The sequence below is a fragment of the Solanum dulcamara genome, chromosome 10 (genome assembly GCF_947179165.1).
Source record: "Solanum dulcamara chromosome 10, daSolDulc1.2, whole genome shotgun sequence".
In the NCBI taxonomy this organism is placed as follows: Eukaryota; Viridiplantae; Streptophyta; class Magnoliopsida; order Solanales; family Solanaceae; genus Solanum; species Solanum dulcamara.
The window spans coordinates 952,228-973,233 of NC_077246.1; the positions used below are offsets into that span (position 1 = coordinate 952,228).

At 29.7% G+C, this 21,006-nt stretch overlaps 1 protein-coding gene across 1 annotated transcript; it reads left to right on the forward strand.

The window, feature by feature from the left end:
* Positions 1 to 11,811: 11,811 nt before the first annotated feature.
* LOC129870083 (sucrose synthase) lies at positions 11,812 to 17,803 on the forward strand. Its single transcript, XM_055944670.1, has 14 exons — positions 11,812 to 11,917; positions 13,530 to 13,670; positions 13,940 to 14,066; positions 14,158 to 14,309; positions 14,392 to 14,584; positions 14,744 to 15,079; positions 15,172 to 15,267; positions 15,359 to 15,532; positions 15,625 to 15,741; positions 15,850 to 16,016; positions 16,100 to 16,324; positions 16,579 to 17,142; positions 17,224 to 17,362; positions 17,473 to 17,803. The coding sequence occupies exons 2-14, from the start codon at positions 13,573 to 13,575 to the stop codon at positions 17,500 to 17,502; spliced, it is 2,418 nt and encodes an 805-aa protein (XP_055800645.1). The 5' UTR covers positions 11,812 to 11,917; positions 13,530 to 13,572; the 3' UTR covers positions 17,503 to 17,803.
* The last annotated feature ends 3,203 nt before the right edge of the window (positions 17,804 to 21,006 follow it).

Consider the following 21,006-nt stretch of genomic DNA (forward strand, 5'->3'; position numbering starts at 1 on the left):
AATCACTTGTAGAAATTTCAAATCTACTTACAAATCTATTCATAAATTATTTCAAGAAATCTATTCGTAGAATTATTTATATATTGTGAAAGTAATAAGTAAACATTCATAGTTATATGTATTCAAAACACACTCTATATCTTTTCTTTTCTTAATTACTTTGCTTTTGTTAAGAGTATCTATCTATCATGATCTCTTTTTTCTTTTTCTTTTTTTTTGTTTAAGAATAAATATGAAATATTTCATTATAATTTTATAATGTATCGGATAATTAGGATAATTTTTTATTTTATAAAAAATATCAAAAAAATAAGATATTAAAAAAAATGGTTCTTGAGCTTTGGGATAAATTTTGTTAGACTACAATATCTAATGCAAAACCTATTATCCTTGCTTTAACAATTCAATTACTTAAACACTATTTGGTTTGGTTCAAAATAGTTGTTACATTTATTTTTCAAGAATTAATTTGATTAATTTTTAAAGTTAAATTAGATTAGATTGATTTTATATTTTAAAATTGTATATTTTGAATATTTATACGGGAAGTTATTAGAAATTATAATTTTTTCATATCAATATGATGAAAAAAGACATAGCTTAAAATATTGATCAATATATATATCATTGGACTATCAAAATAAAATTATGACAAATATTTTGAAACAAATGAAATAGTTTGTTCTTCGTGATTATCTTAAACTATAAATTATAACATAGTAACAAAGAATATAATCCATCTATGTTGGTTATAGGCTATTAAATTGAGGAGAGATTTTCACAATATTTGTTTTATATATTCAGGTATATTAATTTTTTAATATAATAAAATACTTTCTTGATAGGATAATGATCTTGTACAAGCAAAACAGATTATGTTACAAAGGATACTAAAATACACAAATTTAGAAGCTCATTGGATGGTTAGTAGGTTTCAACTTATTCTTGTCTTTTTGACTTTAAAGTAAATGCTTGAATCTTATTCTATTTTTTATTCACATACTATAAAAATACTTAAAAATTATTTAACTTAAATACTTAATATAAGTCAATCCAGATAGGCTCTTAATTGTTCAACTAAATCAATTCTAAAATTCAATTTAAATCTAATGCATTTTTTCATATACCTCTTCATAATAAGAGTAGTGCATCATGTGATTAATTATGCTAAACGTATTGTTTCTATTAATTGGTATTATACAATATTATAAAGGAAATAATATTTTTCAAAAAGCGAAATGTCCTTTTATTTTTATGAAGGTAATATTAATTTATATTTTATCATTAACTTTTAAAATTATCACATTTAAATAGTTATATACATATATTATATGATTTACACCAATTTAAAATTAAAAGAAGTGTCAAAAATTATGATTCTGCTATAACACTTTTGTAATGTCATCAATATATGACCGTGAGAACAATCAATATGTGTTTTTGAGCATCCAAATACCACAATGATATCAAGCACAACTGAGTGTTGGCATAATCTACCTGTATATAATAGAAAAGGCAAAAAATATTATATGTCAGCATCACAATAAAATTGCAAACATAAAAAATAAAATTAAAAACTGAAAAACACTAATTGTATTAGATCACAATGATGATTATCTATTTAATATAATTTTTAAAAACATTTCAACCCATTTAAATAAATAAATTTATATATATATATTAAAACTTATACTTTTATCTATTTCATCTCGGAAGGCCGTTAATATATACAATAACAACAACCCAGTGCAATCCCACATCGTAGGGTCTGGGGAGGGTAAAGTGTACGCAGACCTGACTCCTACCAATGTAGGACGGCTGTTTTCGAAGACCCTCGGCTAAGGTCGTTAATATATAACGATCATATTATATTTTTGAATTTTTTTTTCTATGAACATTATTGAAGATGGATTGATATTTTCTTAAGTAGTTTGTTATTTATTTTTTCTGAATTATTTTTGACCGAATGCATATATTGAAGATGGATTAATATTTTCTTAAGTAGTTTGTTGTTTACTTTTTCTAAATTATTTCTCAATATTAACTATTTCGTTCATCAATTCGTCTCCAATGATAAGTTTTGAGGTTGGAATGCACAAAAATGATCTATGAGACATCCTCTAATGGAATTATATATGTTATCGAACTTGCCATGTCAAAATTAAAGTCTTTCTTTTTATCAAGTCTAAAATGAATATATCTTTTAATAGTTTCAAATGCTATGTTCCTTTAATCAAACGTACAAAATTTACATTGCACAATTTCAAGTTGATACAAAACAACATGTTTACTACTAAAAGTTAAAATTTTATTTAAAGAAACTTATTATTTAAAAAGATCTCAATATTTTAATTCATTTATTAAGTTTAAAAGGTGTATTTAAAGAATATGTAATTAGTATTACAGAATACTTAGGAAAAGTGGGATTAAATTATACACTTTTAAAATAACTATAGAATTTGTAGTTGCCATTAATTGAAATATAATGTAAAACCTATTATTATTACTTATTGCTTTTTTTTTTCATAGCAACTACAATGTATTTTTTTTCTAGCAATTACAAGATGTTTTGTCTCTTGACTTTTTATTCGTCTATTTAAATAGTTCTTTTAAAATTAGTTCAAAATGTTTGTAAAGATTAATTCTACAACAAGTTCAATATATAAATGTTAATTTATTATTTTACAATAGTAAACATACACATAATTTTAACTTAAAAGCAATTAATTACTAAGCCTCCACGTAGTAAGGTGAGTTGTAATTTAGTAAAATAATTATTTTTCATATTAATTTACTATAAAATATTATGTAACGATCCATTAGGTCGTTTTGAGTACTAGGGCCTTTTTATTTCATAAAAGACTTATCCCGTAAATTTTTAATTGGGTATTTTGGACTTTTTCATAACTATGATTATTTAATTAAGGGATGAATTTAGATAACCTATTTAGCTAATTGACTAAAGTAATAATATATTTAATATCCTATACAACTTATCTCATATTATTAAAATAAGTTAAAGGTATTTATCACTTCAATACATAAGGGTTTTAGAAAAGAAAAGAAAAAAGAAAATTTACCTACGCCGTCAAGAGCACGCCGCATTCAGGTAAGGTTGCAAATTCACGTTTCTGTAACTATTTCTTTACTTATTGATGGGTCAATTCATCCAGTAATGATAACCAAAGAGAAAAAATTTGGTAATGTGAGGTTTAAATTAAATATAATAATTAAACTGTGGAGAATATATTTTCAAGTAATGTGTCTTCTTAGTTCTTTCATTGACTTTTGGTGTACCAATAAGGTATTAATCATTAGAAATTATATGTTATTATATAAAGAATAGGTTTACAGGTTGTTTTCATAGTTAATGTATTGGGCTTGTAAATTCGGTTAAGAGGAATTCTTGCGGGCTATCACATTATATTTCAATATTTTGGCATAATGAAATATGTGATTAAATATTAGGTGTATTGTATTATATGAATATCATTAAATTTATGTTATTTGGAAGAATTAAGACATAACCCTAGACTTGAGATATTAGTTGGTATCAAAATTTAAGAATTGATTATAGAGTTTGGGTGAGTTGTTGGGTTTATGTTAAACATATATATAATACTGGTGTCTACGGGTTCGTTTGCTTACGAATATGGTACACTTGATAGATTGGAAAAGTCCTGAGGCATTGAAGAAAGGAAAAGTGTTGGTCAATTAGCTTGCTTGATTTTGATTCTTCGATGGAAGTAGGTTATGGTTTTTATTATATATCATAGATAGACTCTTAATAGTAATTGATATTCATTGAGTAATGTGTGAAGTTTACTACGCATTTAATTGTTGTGGTTTGGATGGTTGATATATTGTTGTGATTGGTCTGAAATTCCAAGACCGTGGAATCCATAATCTTGAATTTGCCCTATCAAAACTGGTGCCTTGAATAAAGAAGGCTTGATGAAATATTGTTAATGAAGTAGAATGTAATCATGAAGAATGATAAAATAAGTATATTTGGATTGGGTGTCATATTTCGACACGGTATATTTGGATCGGATGTCACGTTCCAACATGGTATATTTGGATCGGGTGTCACGTTCCGACACGATAAATTTGAATCGGGTGTCACATTCCGACACGATAATATTAAAGGAAAATAAATTAAAATGACTTAATACTACCCAATCTCCAAAAACTCATTTTCAAAGGAGTGTGATGTGGAGGCTTGAGTCCTCATGTGTGATCTTGATATTCTTGACTGGTTATGTAATTGTTTATTGGTTGTCACCTGTTAAGTGTTATGGTTGATTTCCCGATATTATTTATTGCATATTGATTCCTATTTTGAATCAGCCGATGATACCTACTCAGTACATGTTGCCCTGTATTGATCCCTACGTGTATCTTTCTTTGTTTTATTTTGTGGAGTGCAGCGAGTCTTCCATCGGCTTTGACTCGACCCCAGCTCTAGTCAGTCTCCAATTCAGAAGATTTCAGGGTGAACTATCCTTCTAGCTCGTGATGGATTCTCTCAGTTATGGCATGGTGTCCTTAGTTTTCGGACACATTATGTTATTTATTTATTCGGTGTTTGACATTTCAGTTTGTATGGTTATATATCTACTACACTATTTATTATGTAGGTATTATTATGATTTATGATTTATGATTTATGATTTATGATTTATGATTTATGATTTATGATTTATGTGCGTGTGTATAGTGTTAGTGTGTGAAAAAAATTAGGGAATAGAAATAACGTGGGATAGTTATTGCAAGTGACGTTCGATTGGGGTAGTTAATGTCCATATTAGAAAATTTTCATGTTATTTTCATTTTGTCCATTTTGTCTTCTAATTTTGAAGTTTTATTTTTTCAAAAAAAATCAATGCAATGATAATAATATTTATAATATTCCATGTTAGTTTAAAGATGTTTTTTACTTCAAATTCTAATCCTTAAATATTAAGGATGTTGATAAAGACAAAAATCGAAAAGATATTTACTTTTATTAAGGACAAAGTTGAGAAGTTATAACAACTTTGAATTCTAAATTTTATTTTTAATTCATTTATTAAGTTTAAAAAGGTGTTTTTGAAGAATATGTAATTAGTATTACAAAATATTTAGGAAAAGTGGGATTAAATTATACAATTTTAAAATAACTATAGAATTTGTAGTTTCCATTAATTTAAATATAATTTGAAACTATAATTTTTACTTGAAATAATCTTACATATAATTCACAGAATATTGATCGCAAAAATTTTAAAACCTATTTTAATTTATAACTGATTTGGAATAAAACGTATTAGAATTAAATAAGAAATTTAAATATGAATTACACTTGAAAGATAAAATATTTAAATTTTGATTAGTTTTTTTCCCATTAGAAAAGAAAGAGAACAAATGATGAATAAAAATAAGAAAAAAATCCAAAAAAATAAATATGAGATTTGTTTTCAATTGCATTTTACGTAGCAATTTAATTCATTGAGTATAACGATTTAAAAAAAATATGTGAATACTGTAAAATTTTATGATATAAAATACATTATAAGTATTTGTGTGACTATAAATTATAAATCATCTTATTGAAGGTGAAACGGATATTTTAATATTTAATTTTACTCAATATACAAATATGTCATTTGGTGGTCTACTAAAAAGAAAAGTGTGTTATATAATTGAATTAATTAGAGTACAAGATTATAGACTAGATGAAAAAAGGGAAAGCGAAGTTACGAGGATGATAAATATGATGAAGATACTATAGTGTGTGGATAATTACAAAAATAATTACCCACTACTCAAATTTTAAAGCTACATGATGGCATATCATTTGTTGTTAGCTTTTCTTCGGAAGCAAGGCAATTGAAAATATTGTTTTTCAAATATTCATTCATTTTAAAATACGTCTACAATAATCGTTAAAGTTGAGCTATATCTTCCTATTCAGTTTTTTGATTATAAAATATAACATGATTAAAATATAAAATTTTAAATGATCGATCTAATTATCAAGCGACAAAAAAAAAACTTATTTTTCAAGAAAACATTTTATGTCCAACCAATCACACCCATAATTACTTCAGTAAAATAAATTCAGCTGGCAAAATCTTTCCAACATATTGTAAGCTTTGATACTATTTCATTATATTTTCTTTTTATTATAAAAAAAAACTTTAGAAAGTGATTTTTCTTTTTAAAAAAATTTGTGTAGAAGGGCCAAAAATGAAGAAATAATTCTAATGGGTTGGTGTAGAACTTATCCATAAAAAAATTGATTTAATTTTATTATCTTTGAAAAATCAAATTATTGTATTTGGAAGTATCAAATGATACCCAATTTTCTTGGCACACTACAATCACATCAAAGATTATAATTGAACTTTAATAAACACTATCATAGCTAAGACAATTATTAAGATGGATTGAGACAAGATGAATATTGATACATACATATAAAATCACTTCTTTTTTTGAATTTTTATGTTGAGTCTTAAGAAACTAGTGAATGAGTCGAATAATTTTTTTTGAAACAAAAGTAAAGTCATAAATTGTTGAAAGTTTGTGAAGATAGATCTTAGTCACTTGATTTTTAGAATTGAGCCAACTGATTCAGTGATCTTCCACTCTCCCAGTGACGGAGCCACCTCATACTAAGGGGTATCAAATGACACATCTTCGTTGAAAAATTACACTATTTAGCTAACTAATTTTATGTGTATACATGCATTATACGTTGACTCTCCTTATTTTTTACGCGTGTCTTTTTTTTTTTTTTAAATATTATAACATACCTTAGTAAAATTTCTGACTCCATCACCGTCTCTCCTTATTATGACTCAAAACTTTTCTTCAAATTTAACTTTTTTCTAGCTTTTATTCTTGACCTAAGTGGATCCACCCTTCTCCATTTCCCCTAATGAATATTGAATACCAAAAAATTATTTTAAAAAAATTAAAAGTAAAACAATACTATAAAAAAAGGTAAAAGAAATAAAGGGATGATACAATTAAGAAGTGGTCACAAACCATCGAGGTATTAATTACGTAATTAAGAAGTGGTCACAAACTATGTATCAATTTATATCACATGTTATTCATATATAAAATTAATATGATGTTTGATTTGCAATTTAGAAACTCGCATTACTAATACTTTGATAGGTAGTATATATTATCTTATGCGGGATAAAAGATGAAATTAGTAATATCCACATAAGTAATACACGTATAATTAATACTCGCATAACTGATACAAATATAGTTAATACCTATATAATTAGCCACCTGAAAAACCCTTAAATTATCAATACATGGGAGAAAAATTGATACCATTCAATCATATAAATATAGGAAAATTAAAACACCTCTTTCTATGTCCAACTAACTTTTCATATTTTATTTTTCTTTATATGAAACAAGTTAGCTGACGATAAATATAGTACTATGATATATATTTTTGGTGCTAAATCATTGATGGCCCTTAAAACCTTGACTATGATGTTTGCCATGATTATTGCATGTTTCTTATATGTAAGTGTAATTACACCTAGGTTAAAAAAAATGAAAACATTTAAGTTTCACCAAAAATAACAATTAAAAAAACTATTTAATTTACTCATTGTACCATATATATGATTATTATTGAGCGACGTTAGGCAGAAGTGAAATTAAGATTTGAAGTTTATGAGCTCAAGATTTTAATCTTTTTAAGATATTTGGTTCTAAATTAATAATTTCTATAAATTTAATAAATTTCTTGAAAAAAATACAAGATTTGAATAAAGTTATATATTCAATTCAATCGAACTTGTAAATAAAAGTCTATTTCCTCCTGTGTATATCAACTCTATTTTTTTTGGACAAACATTACAACTATCATGACACATGATATTATTATAATATATGATCAATAAATTAAAAGGGTAGTCTACGATGTACAAAATAGTCTAAAACGTAAGACTTAAAATTAGGAAAAAATTGTTAAATTCCATAGCACGTGGCATTCAATGGACGTGAGGTAGTTTTATCTCCATAGCACATAGATTTTCTTCTTTTTTTGTTGTTGAAAATGAACACACACACACACACACACACATATATATATATATATATATATATATATATTTGCCTTCTCACCTATGTTCGGAATCGGAAAAATCTTTATTAAATTTGAATCGCGCATTGTAGGGTTCATTTGGGGGTGGCGCTTCCAACAAAGATTTTTTCTATACTCAGGGCTTAAATCCGAGACCTCTTATTAAGGGTGAAACAGTCTCACTACTACACCACAACCCATATTGATGACCACACATATACTTCAACCAAGGATTTATTCGGGAGAAATACTTTTTTTCAAGATTTTTTTATATCACAAAACTTGAAATCGAGACATTTAGTTAAACAAGAAACAACCACATCCGTTAACATGTACATCAAGTTATATTATTTTAATGCAAAAATATTATAAAAATAATATTATGTTCAATGTCACCGTATCTCCTTTGTTTCCTTTTATGACTTAATTCCTTTGAAACTTCAAAAAAAATTGGATGAATTTTTTACTACACAATTTAATTTAGTGACATTCTTGATATTTAGATAATATTGGATGGTTTTTTTAATCACAAAAAGTAGTTTGCTGACGTTAGTAAAAATAAAATGAAACTTGAAAAATAATTCATAAAATTGACACATATTTATTATATAGAGCTTGGAATATGATTTATGCACTTTAATAATGTAAGTAATTTTTATATTATCAATGATATATGCATTATCTTCTCAATGCATTATAAGGTCCAGACAACTATGCCGATAATTTAGCCAAAAATATAGTAGCATTACGACAGTATATATGAGCACAAAAAATTAGGGCCACACTTTTTTTTAAAGAATATTCCACTTTCATTTTTCATGGAATATATTAATAACTTTCTAAATTTATCAATAAGTTTTATTTATACATTTAGTTATGATTTATATTGATTTGAGCATTTAAAAACACAATTTCGACTCGAAAATTAGACTCAGCTTTAACTCAAGCGCGCGTTCATTCCATAGATAAGTTAACTACTTAAAAAGTTCACTTTTTTTTTTTTTTATATTTAAACACATTAACCTTACTAAGTTGTAAAATTTCATGCATGTTCCAATTGATTATGATGCATACAATTGAAAGCTGATATATATTTTACGTAATTAGCTTATTTACGTAATGGAGGCTTTAAACCTGTTGCAGATTTTGTTTTTCAAAATTTGAATAAAAAATATCTATCAAAAACATTTTATCATATATTTACGTAATGAATCGAAATTATAGATTCATAATTCAAATTTCCAATAAAAAAATATTATAACAAATTTAAAAATTATCAATATATTCCGCCTTAATTTTAGTTTCTCTGTAAGTCAATTTTCAAACCTAATTTGACTCTCCAACAAACGTGAGAAAAAGTTGAATTTATTGTTTACGGTTTGATAGGGAATATATATAAAGGTACTTCCACCTACCTTACCAAGCAATTAGTGTAATATATATGTAAATTTTACTTCTATTTTTATAAAGTAAAAAAAATATTTCTAATAAATTCTTGACTAAAAAAAAATATTATCACAACTGATAAATAAACTATGACTAATTAACCAAAGAGCATGATTAATAGCCTCCACGACCCCCTTAGGGTTTTGGTGTCATGGAAGATTGTCCTTAGAAAGGACTCGATGTTCTATATACGTGGAATAAAGTCATGATAAATAATATTTTCTTCCTTTTTTTTGACGGGCTTTATAAGATGTGAATTTAAATTAATTGAATCTGAGGCAGATCTTGGATATCAAGTATTTCGACAAAAAAGGAAAGTAGTACAATATACTACATTATCCTAAAATAGTAGTACGTGTCACAGCATTACATCCTTAGTTCAACTAATTGTTATTATTATATGTATATTAAATTAAAAATAAAATAATTTGGGAAGGGTCAAAAGATTAGCACAAAATATATAATTTTTTTTTACATATAATAAAATGATTAAAGAAGTTGAAAAAGTGGATAAAGTGTTTGGTTTTATTAAACAAATTGGGTCCACAGTGTTCGTGTCAAATACAGAAGGGAATAAAAGTGGTTTTGATTATTTATATATTTTTCTAAAGTGGTTTTTATTGAAAATTGAGAAATACTATTAAACAGCAGGCAGCTGCCAATAGTAATTGAAAATTGAGCTGATTTTCTTTTAACATTAAAGGATAAAATATTTTCTAATAAAAGCAATTTTATATTCTATTAAGTTATTATCTTTCATCAGCATAGATAATACGTAATTCCAAAAGATGAATGTTTATAGCTTGTTTCATCCATTTTTCAAAAATTACTTATTTTGAAAAAATATTTTTTTAAAAAGTACTTTTAAATTAATATGACTAATTAATTTTAAGAATACTCTTGCCAAGTAGAAATTTAAGCTTGATTAAAATTTTCAAAAAGTATTTAAAGTGAGAAGTTACTTTATCAGCTTCTATGTTCAATTTTGTTGTTAAATATAATATTTATTTTGATTGTTAATTAAATTTTATTGTATCGTATTATTAAATTTACTTTAGGTAACGATGAAAATCTCATTTTGAGTAACGATGAAAATTTATTTTTACTTTTTTTTTAATAATTTTATTTTATCTTTTATTCTATCTTTTTATAATAGTTTTATCCCTTATCACATTTTTCTTATAGGTTTATTTATCAAATTGTTGATGTGTTACATTATGTAACGACAAAAAATGATACAATTCAAATATTGTATTATTCAAAATAATATAATATAATATAATATGATACAATACAATACAACACAATACAATATACTATGATTTACTATAAAATAATATATAACAAACATTCGAACAGAATGTAAACGATAACTTATACTATTCAAAAGCAATTGTTTTAAAATATTTTTTTTAAAAAAATAAACAGTTCTAATCTTTCAAAAGCTTTATCGAATTAGGATTGTTCAAAATCAAATCGAAATCGATAAATCGAACCAAAAAAAAATTATTGATTTATTAGTACTGGGTTATTAGGTTAGCGATTTCGGTAATGACTTTAATTTTTTTTATTATCAGGTTATCTTAATGATTTAAGGTTTTTTTCTTAACGGATTAACCGATAACTCGATAGTAACTTAATAATTTATATTTTTATCTTAATGATATATAAAGTCCTTCACTTCTGGTTTAATTTTCATACTTTTATTTCTTGTTGTCTCAAATTTTTAGTTATTATACAATGTTTTACATTTGCTTTTGAGCAAAACGTAATTTATCAACTTATCTGCATGGTTCATTTGGTTTGTCACCTTGTTTCTAAGTGATTTTCAATGATTTTTTTTTATCAAATCTTAACGGTTAAACCGATAACGAAATTGATAATGATCAATAACCGATAACTGATAAGCCAATATATTAATGGTTCTATAACTGTTTGGCATGTCTATAAACCAATAACCGATAAGTCAAACAAATAAACTTCAAAATCGAATTGAACCGATGGAATAACATATAATTAACTTGTGATTGTTTTGACATTTGACACACAATCAAAATTTTCTTACCATTAAGTAACAAATAATGTATGTATATTTCAACAAAAATTGACCATCCATTGACTATTACACACCTTAATTTATCTTTATTCACCTAAACCAGAAGCCATCATTAGCATATTGATTTCTAATTAATTAATTTAAATCCCTTCACCTAATTAATTACACTTGCTATAATCTTCACTTTTTTGGCTATAAAAAGGTGTCCCCTAGCTTTGCTTTCTTCACCATTTACAAGCAAAACTCTTTCATTTGCTACACTCATTGCATTTTTTCTCTTTGCATTTGCTATTGTCATTTTCCTCTCAAAGGTAAAGCTACATTCTTTATTATTTTTTATTTTTTTCATATCCCTCATGCAAAAATAGTCATTTTTCTTTGTGTTGGGTTCAAAATTGGTTCAAGGACTTGATCTTGGAAAATATTGTTGATCTCATCTTTAAAGGGTATAAAGATCTTTAATTTTTCTTACAAAAAATTCCATTTTTAGTTGAGTTTGCTTGTACTCCTCAATTTTCTACCAATTTTTCTTAGCTGTAAGATGAAGATTTCTTGATAGAAAAATTTGTTTATCATTCCTTCAAAAACCCACAAAAAAGAAGTTATCTTTTGATATTTTAGCTAAAGATTTCAACTTTTTTAGTAGTATATAGTGATCAAGAACAAACAAGAAGTAATCTTTCTTGAAAAAGTTCTGTTCTTGATTATGATCACCCCCAAGAGATGTAAAGATGACATTTTGATGTCTGCTTTTTTGTTCACATAGTTTTTGTCCCCAGCTTTCCTTCTGCTCAAAACTGTTTTGTTCTGTTCTGTTCTCTTTTGTTTGGGGTGGGGGGTTGTCCTGTTTGTTGGTGTCAAATGCTTAGTTAAAAAGTACCCTCATTTAAGACAAATTCATCTACATCACATTAGCTGAGCTGAAAGTAGTTCCTGTTTGCTTTAGTCACCAATTTTTGTTTTTTTTATTCCTAGTACATTTGCTATTTTTCTACTGAAAAACTTACTTGGGGTTTTCCTAAAGATCTTATTTTTATTTACTTTTACTAAGATTTGATGTTTTGGTTAAATCAAGATTGAGAAATGCAGTCCATTTTTGTAACAGAAAGTTTACTGTATATTCTTGTTGTGGGGTCTTCATTGAGTTATATTATTTTTTGTAGTTTAGTCTTTGTAGCAATCTTGATTGTAACGCATAGCGTTGTGCTTTTGCCACATAAGTGATTTGAGTAAGACTTGTAATTAATGTCATCATGTTGGTTGATTTTGGTTTTATTACTATAGTACTATACTCGAGTGGAATCAGGATTTTTAGTTTATGGTTTCTGAATAAATTATTTGTACATATTAAATAACATTTTAACACATCCCTTGACACACATTATAATAGAAAGGTTAGTAGGTAGGTAATATTACCCCTGTAGTAGAGCATACTATTAGTCGTAATATTACCCCTGTAGTTTCTATCTGTTGTTTTTTGTACTTCGTTCATTGTATTATTTTGTTGTAGTAATGCTTTGTCATGTTTTCTATAGTATTTTCCTTGGCTCCTTCACTGTAGTTATTTCATTGTTTGAAATGTTCTCCTTGGGTTGAGTTTCTATTTGAAACAACTTCTACCTCCAAGGTAGGATAAGGTTTGCGTACATCTACACTCTCCAATCCTACTTTGTGAGATTACACTGAGTGTGTTGTTGTTGTGGCTCCGCCCCTGACTATGTTAGGTGAAAGGTTTGAAAATTAGAGTGGTAACATAATAGATATTGAAAATTTTTGGTGATTCAGTGACTTTTTAGTATGTAATTTTCATTTTTTCAGTGGTTGTACTAAAGTACTACTTTTAAAATTTTGTTTGGTATTTTGGATAAGCTGTGATGGGCCTATTCTACTAACTGCACTATTATCCATTTTGGTTATTTACAGTTGAAACTCGTCTGTGGATTTCCCATCTGCTGAATCAACTGCAATGGCTGAACGTGTTCTGACTCGTGTTCATAGCCTCCGTGAACGTGTTGATGCCACGTTGGCTGCTCACCGCAATGAGATACTTCTGTTTCTTTCAAGGTATTATAGCCTAAGAAATGTTCTTGTTTCCTAGGAAAGAAATTTAGTTGGTGTGAAAAAATGCTAGGTGATTTTTTTCCATGTCTAAGCGATGATCGTAATAGTCTATGCGCATGCAAGCTGACCTGGACACCACAGTTATTAAAAAAAAAAAAGATTAAGTTGGTTTTGTTGGTAATTCTGAAGCCTAGACTATTAGATCAGATAAATCATGGCTGAAAAAGGATATATATGTGATGTGTTATTTATACTGGTTTTGGTTATTACAGGATCGAAAGCCATGGAAAAGGGATCTTGAAACCTCACCAGCTTTTGGCTGAGTTTGATGCAATTCGCCAAGATGACAAAAATAAACTGAACGAACATGCTTTCGAAGAGCTCCTGAAATCCACTCAGGTAATTTGGTTTTGTCTATATGTGTCACCAACCTCATATATGTATCACATTTGAGTTTGTTTGTGAATATTACTATGATATGTTATACTAGGAAGCGATTGTTCTGCCCCCTTGGGTTGCACTTGCCATTCGTTTGAGGCCTGGTGTCTGGGAATATGTCCATGTGAACGTCAACGCGCTAGTTGTTGAGGAGCTGTCCGTCTCTGAGTATTTGCATTTCAAGGAAGAACTTGTCGACGGAGCGTAAGTTTTAAACTTTTATGTGTTACAGAATAGACTATGAATTCATTGTTCAATGTTAAGTGTGTGCTTTGCTCTGATGCAGCTCCAATGGAAATTTTGTTCTCGAGTTGGATTTTGAGCCTTTCACTTCATCCTTTCCGAAACCAACCCTCACCAAATCTATTGGAAATGGAGTTGAATTCCTGAATAGGCATCTCTCTGCCAAAATGTTCCATGACAAGGAAAGCATGACCCCGCTTCTCGAATTTCTTCGCGCTCACCATTATAAGGGCAAGGTAACTAGATAGTCTCCTACTCTCATTAATTGATAGGTTTAATTTGTGCATATCACTTTACTTTATTACTTATTAGGGTAGTCACTAGCAACCAAATCATGTACCCAATGACTGATGAATATGTTCTGAAGGATTGCTTTTATGATTTCCTGTAAACAGACAATGATGCTGAATGATAGGATACAGAATTCAAATACTCTTCAAAATGTCCTAAGAAAGGCAGAGGAATACCTCATTATGCTTCCCCCGGAAACTCCATATTATGAATTGGAACACAAGTTCCAAGAAATCGGATTGGAGAAGGGATGGGGGGACACAGCGGAGCGTGTTCTAGAGATGGTATCCATGCTTCTTGATCTCCTTGAGGCTCCCGATTCATGTACTCTTGAGAAGTTCTTGGGGAGAATTCCAATGGTCTTCAACGTGGTTATCCTTTCCCCTCATGGATATTTTGCCCAAGAAAATGTCTTGGGTTATCCCGACACCGGTGGCCAGGTGGATTACTTATCTCTTTAATCACTATTGCTAACTATGTTTCTAATGCTTTCTGCCTTAAATGCTAAGATTCTTCACCCCTTGATGTGTAGGTTGTCTACATATTAGATCAAGTTCCCGCCTTGGAGCGTGAAATGCTTAAGCGCATAAAGGAGCAAGGACTGGATATCATCCCGCGCATTCTTATTGTTAGTGTTTCCTGTACTTGTATATTCCGAGGAGTGGGAATTATACATAATTTCTCTTCATTTTAACTACTGATCTTGCTGTTATTCTCAGGTTACTCGTCTGCTGCCTGATGCAGTTGGAACCACTTGTGGTCAGCGGCTTGAAAAGGTGTATGGAACAGAACACTCACATATTCTTAGGGTCCCCTTTAGGACTGAGAAGGGCATCGTTCGCAAATGGATCTCTCGCTTTGAAGTGTGGCCATACATGGAGACTTTCATTGAGGTGACAAAAGCTTCTTTGTATTTGTCTATCCTTCCGATATGTATTTCAGAACAATTTGCTAATTATTAATACTTTGGTTTTTCATACTTCAGGATGTTGCAAAAGAAATTTCTGCAGAACTACAGGCCAAGCCAGATTTGATAATCGGGAACTACAGTGAGGGCAACCTTGCTGCTTCCTTGCTGGCTCACAAGTTGGGCGTAACGCAGGTCTGTGGTGTTTTGTCACCTCTTATATATCTGATTGCATTTGCATTATTTTGGAGCTAAGAGAGTACTAATGTTTTTCTTTCTCACTGTGTTAATTGCGTTCTGCAGTGCACCATCGCCCACGCGCTGGAGAAAACGAAGTATCCTGATTCCGACATCTACTGGAAAAATTTTGATGAAAAATACCATTTCTCGTCCCAGTTTACTGCTGATCTCATTGCAATGAATCACACTGATTTCATCATCACCAGCACCTTCCAGGAGATAGCAGGAAGGTATAACATCAATTTGCTTTCATTGAAGTAACTTTATATTCTCTTTTTTCTGAGCTTAATCCTAAATCCTTGTCAATTTCCAGCAAGGACACTGTGGGACAATATGAGAGCCATATGGCATTCACAATGCCTGGATTGTACAGAGTTGTTCACGGCATTAATGTATTCGACCCAAAATTCAACATTGTTTCACCTGGAGCTGATATTAACCTCTACTTCCCGTACTCTGAAACGGAAAAGAGACTTACAGCATTTCACCCTGAAATTGATGAGCTGCTGTATAGTGACGTTGAGAATGACGAACATCTGTAAGTTTTTACCTTAGTGGTACATGTCTGTGTTAGTTATTTAGACGACAGAGGCGGATATAAGATTTAAATTATAACGGTTCAATTCTTTAATGTTCTTAGCATTGAACTTATTATATAAGTTTTGGGTTCATATCGAGTGTTTCTTGTAATATTAGTTAAATTTATGGTCCGCGTCTTTATTACTGGGTATCATAACATTGGATCCGCCCCTGGTAGACGAGCTTGTGCTAAACAGGTTGTGCTTTTGGCAGGTGTGTGCTCAAGGACAGGAATAAGCCAATCTTATTCACAATGGCGAGGTTGGACCGTGTGAAGAATTTAACTGGACTTGTTGAGTGGTACGCCAAGAATCCACGACTAAGGGCGTTGGTTAACCTAGTTGTAGTTGGCGGAGACCGAAGGAAGGAATCCAAAGATCTGGAAGAGCAGGCAGAGATGAAGAAGATGTATGAGCTAATAGAGACTCATAATTTGAATGGACAATTCAGATGGATTTCTTCCCAGATGAACCGAGTGAGGAATGGTGAACTCTACCGATACGTTGCTGACACTAAGGGAGCTTTCGTGCAGCCTGCATTCTATGAGGCTTTTGGTCTGACCGTTGTTGAGGCCATGACTTGTGGTTTGCCTACATTTGCTACTAATCATGGTGGTCCAGCTGAGATCATTGTTCATGGAAAGTCCGGTTTCCATATTGATCCATATCACGGTGAGCAAGCTGCTGATCTGCTAGCTGATTTCTTTGAGAAATGTAAGAAAGATCCTTCCCACTGGGAAACCATTTCGATGGGTGGACTGAAGCGCATCCAAGAGAAGTAAGTAACTCTTTCTTGACACTAGTTTGGGATTTGAGGCATAGTTGACTGATATCTTATCGCGTTTTTACTACTATACAGGTACACTTGGCAAATCTACTCGGAGAGGCTATTGACACTGGCTGCTGTTTACGGGTTCTGGAAACACGTTTCTAAGCTTGATCGTCTAGAAATCCGTCGCTATCTTGAAATGTTTTACGCTCTCAAATACCGTAAGATGGTGAGTTTGTGTTTACGACACAATTACATTCTCTTAGAGAGGGTCATTAGTGTTAGAAATTCCTAATCTTGAATATGCTAATGAAGCTTTTTTCTTGGTTTTCCTTTTAGGCTGAAGCTGTTCCATTGGCTGCTGAGTGAATGAAGGTTTGTTTGAATAAAAATGGTCTTTGACAACAAGAGGCTTCTGTTTTGTTTAGTATGCCAACTGCCCCCCCCCCCCCTTTCTTTCTGTTGTACTTTCATTTGGTCTACATTTGGTCCTGCCAATGTTGGTTGGAGAATTTGAGCTCTTAGTATGAATAAAATTAGATCAAATTGCAATCTATCCAATCAACTTTGTTTAATCATGAGTTTATAATAGTGTAAGTTGTGTTACTTCAAGAAACATTGTTTTGGTTTACCTATTGTCATTTTCTATGAGAAATTATCATTCATTATAGTCACAATCTATGTTGCATGGACTTTTCAATAATTCTATGTTGCTTGGACTCTTAAAAGATGTCGATGCGTGCTTGTCGGATACTCCAAAAGTAGTGTATTTTGAAGAAATCAACACGGGTGTGGCAACAATTTTGGAGAGTTCGAGCAACATAGGTGCATAACCATAACATTGCAATATGATGAAATTCCCATGCTATCTAGCAAAGATCAATTACACAATCAATGAAAAAAAATTAAAAGATCAACTACACAATCAGTGAAAAAAAATTATTAGTCTTGAATAGAGCACTATTAGTTTTGGAAGGGTAATTAAAAGATCAATTACACAATCAGTGTAGGCAGATCTTACAGGTTTCGTGTGAGGCCGGCAGAGAAGTTGTTTTCTATAGACACTCCGTTTTCTATAGACACTTGGTTCAAGAAAAGCGATGACATTATTAGTTTGCATATATTTCCTAAAAGAGAATACAATTATATCTATGTATAATAGTCATCCTTTATAACAATATTTTGCTGTAATGATCAAGTTTTCTGGAATCGACTTTTCATGTATGTTATATTATAATTTATACGTTCTCGATAATAACATTTCACTATAACAACCAAGAGAATATCCGGACAAACGATGTTGTTATGGAAAAAGAAAAAAAGTATTTGGATTAAAGCACTTGAAACCATTGTTTCTTTGTGTGGTTAAATGAGAGAAAAAAAAATTGAACAGAGTTTGCATTTTCAAAGCACAGAACAGAGATTACAGAGAGATCATTTTCAACACATCAAAAAACTTTAGCAATAATTTCTTGAATGCATGTAACATAAATGTTAGCCAGTTGTTACAACTTTTCCAGAAAAAATAATGTAAACACTTGACATAACTAAACTATGATACAAACAAATGACTGACACAATTATAGCACATGTGAACTTTACCTTATTTGATTTGGTAATGCAGAACATAAAAAGTCTTATAATAAGCTAGTGAACTATTTGGTCAAAAAGAAACAGAAATAAAGACAAATATTTCCTCAATCCCAAGCTAGCCAAGTCTGCTATACGAACTCCCACTAGTTATGTTGCTTTATTTGAATTCCGTCTCAGTCCAATATCCTTATATGTATTATGAGTATTCATCATGAATTGATTAAATTTATGCTTGTTATCAACCTGTTGCAGTCCTCCTCCTTTATTCGGATTTGAAATTGGCGATGTGGACATTCTCAATATCTACAGAGTGAAGTCTACTATATGCACTCTCATTGGTTATATGTCACTTTATTTGAACCCATCGCATTTCAAATTTTTAATATCCTTATATTGTGAACATTCATCATGAATCAACTAGTTTTACGTTTGTTGTCATTTTGTTGCGACACTTGTCTTTATTTAGGTTTGAAATGTGAACATTTTCAATCTCAAGGAGTGAAGTTTGCTATATTAATCAAATTGACATAATTTTGTTTTAGAATCTTCATTTTATTCTTAATGACATAATTGTACAGTCACGAAGAATGATTACGAACACAAATTCAAAAGTTCTTTAATCTTAAATAGTGTGTCCAGTCAAACACATTCATACAAAATAGAAGATGGAATGGAAAAAATGAATTGAATATGGGTCATAGGTCCATCCATTGGGCCTGGCCCAAACAATTGGGGTTATATAGATGATGAATTGGATTTGGGTCATTAATCCATTATTGTGCCCGAAACCAAATTAAATCCGCCAATCTCATGTAAATACTTACTCGCGCTCAATATAAATTATATAAATTTACTATAGTAGTTATTTAGGGAGTCTAATTTAGTAGTCGTTTTCCTTGTCCATTTGGAGTCCAATCCCAAAAATGTTCAAACATTTAAGGTATTTGATTATCATTTATCAATCCCCCATAAATAATATATATATATATATATATATATAAAAGTTACGAGTCAATTTATATATTATCTTATATGAGACTGAAGATAGAATAACTAATATATAAATAACTAATTTCTATAAAAGGAAAAATGCATAAATTCCTCTCTAAAGTTGTATCGAAAAGTCAGTTACACACTTAAATTATCATAGCGATTTATTACACACCTAAACTACTTAAAAGTGAAATAATTACCCCCTACAACTGACGTGGCAAAAAAAAAAGGAGCAGAGCGTCAAAAATTTTGTAAAGTAAAAAAAATTAAAAAAATAAAATTACCCCACCCCACATCCTTTCTTCTTCACATCCACCTATGTTCTTCTTCTTCACACCCACCTACCCTCCCCTTCTTCACACCCACCACCATTTACTTCCATTTTGAATCTTGATTTTTTTCTTTAAAAATCCATTAAAGTAAAAACAATTAAAAAAACAAAATCACTCCACCCTCACGTCCTTTCTTCTTCATACCCACCTACCCTATTCTTTTTTGCACCCACCTCTATTTACTCCCATTTTGAATCTTGATTTTTTTTCCTTTCAAAACCCATTAAGAAGAAGAAGAATTATTCTCCCCATTTTGGTAAAGAAGACGATTGGGGTTTTGGGGGGAGGGTGGATGGGTGATTAATAATTAATTAGGAGTTAATTAGTATAAAATATAGTTAATAAAAGAAAAGTTTATTAATAAAGAAAAGAAAAGAATATAAAAAATTATAATTTCTGACGTGGATGATGTGGCACTAACGTGGCGCCATGTGACAGCGAGTGTAATACACTATATACTATGAGAATAGTGTTATGCGTTCAGGGTGTAATAAATTCACTTTTAGGTAATTTAGGTGTATAATAGATCACCATGATAGTTTAAGTGTATAACTGATTTTTCGATATAGCTTCGAAGGGGAGGGGGGGATTTATGTCTTTTCCTTTCTATAAAACTACTCCTAATATACCTATTTTTTTGCTTTTCTAATATCAATATAACTCTTGCCAGCAGCCAAACGATCTTTTAGTTATGATGGACGCAAGAGTATTCTTCTTTTCCTTTTATAGGATAGTACTAGTATACAATATACAATAACTTGTATATTGTAACAAGTAACAACGCACACAATTATATACAATAATAACATAGACAGAGGTGAATTTAGAATTCTAGTTATGAGTTCAAATTTGTATATTCTATACACATGCTTCAAGAACTTCTCGATTAGCTTATATTTATCAAGTTTACTTAATTCAAATTTATTATTTATACATATTGTTGGAGAACTACAGC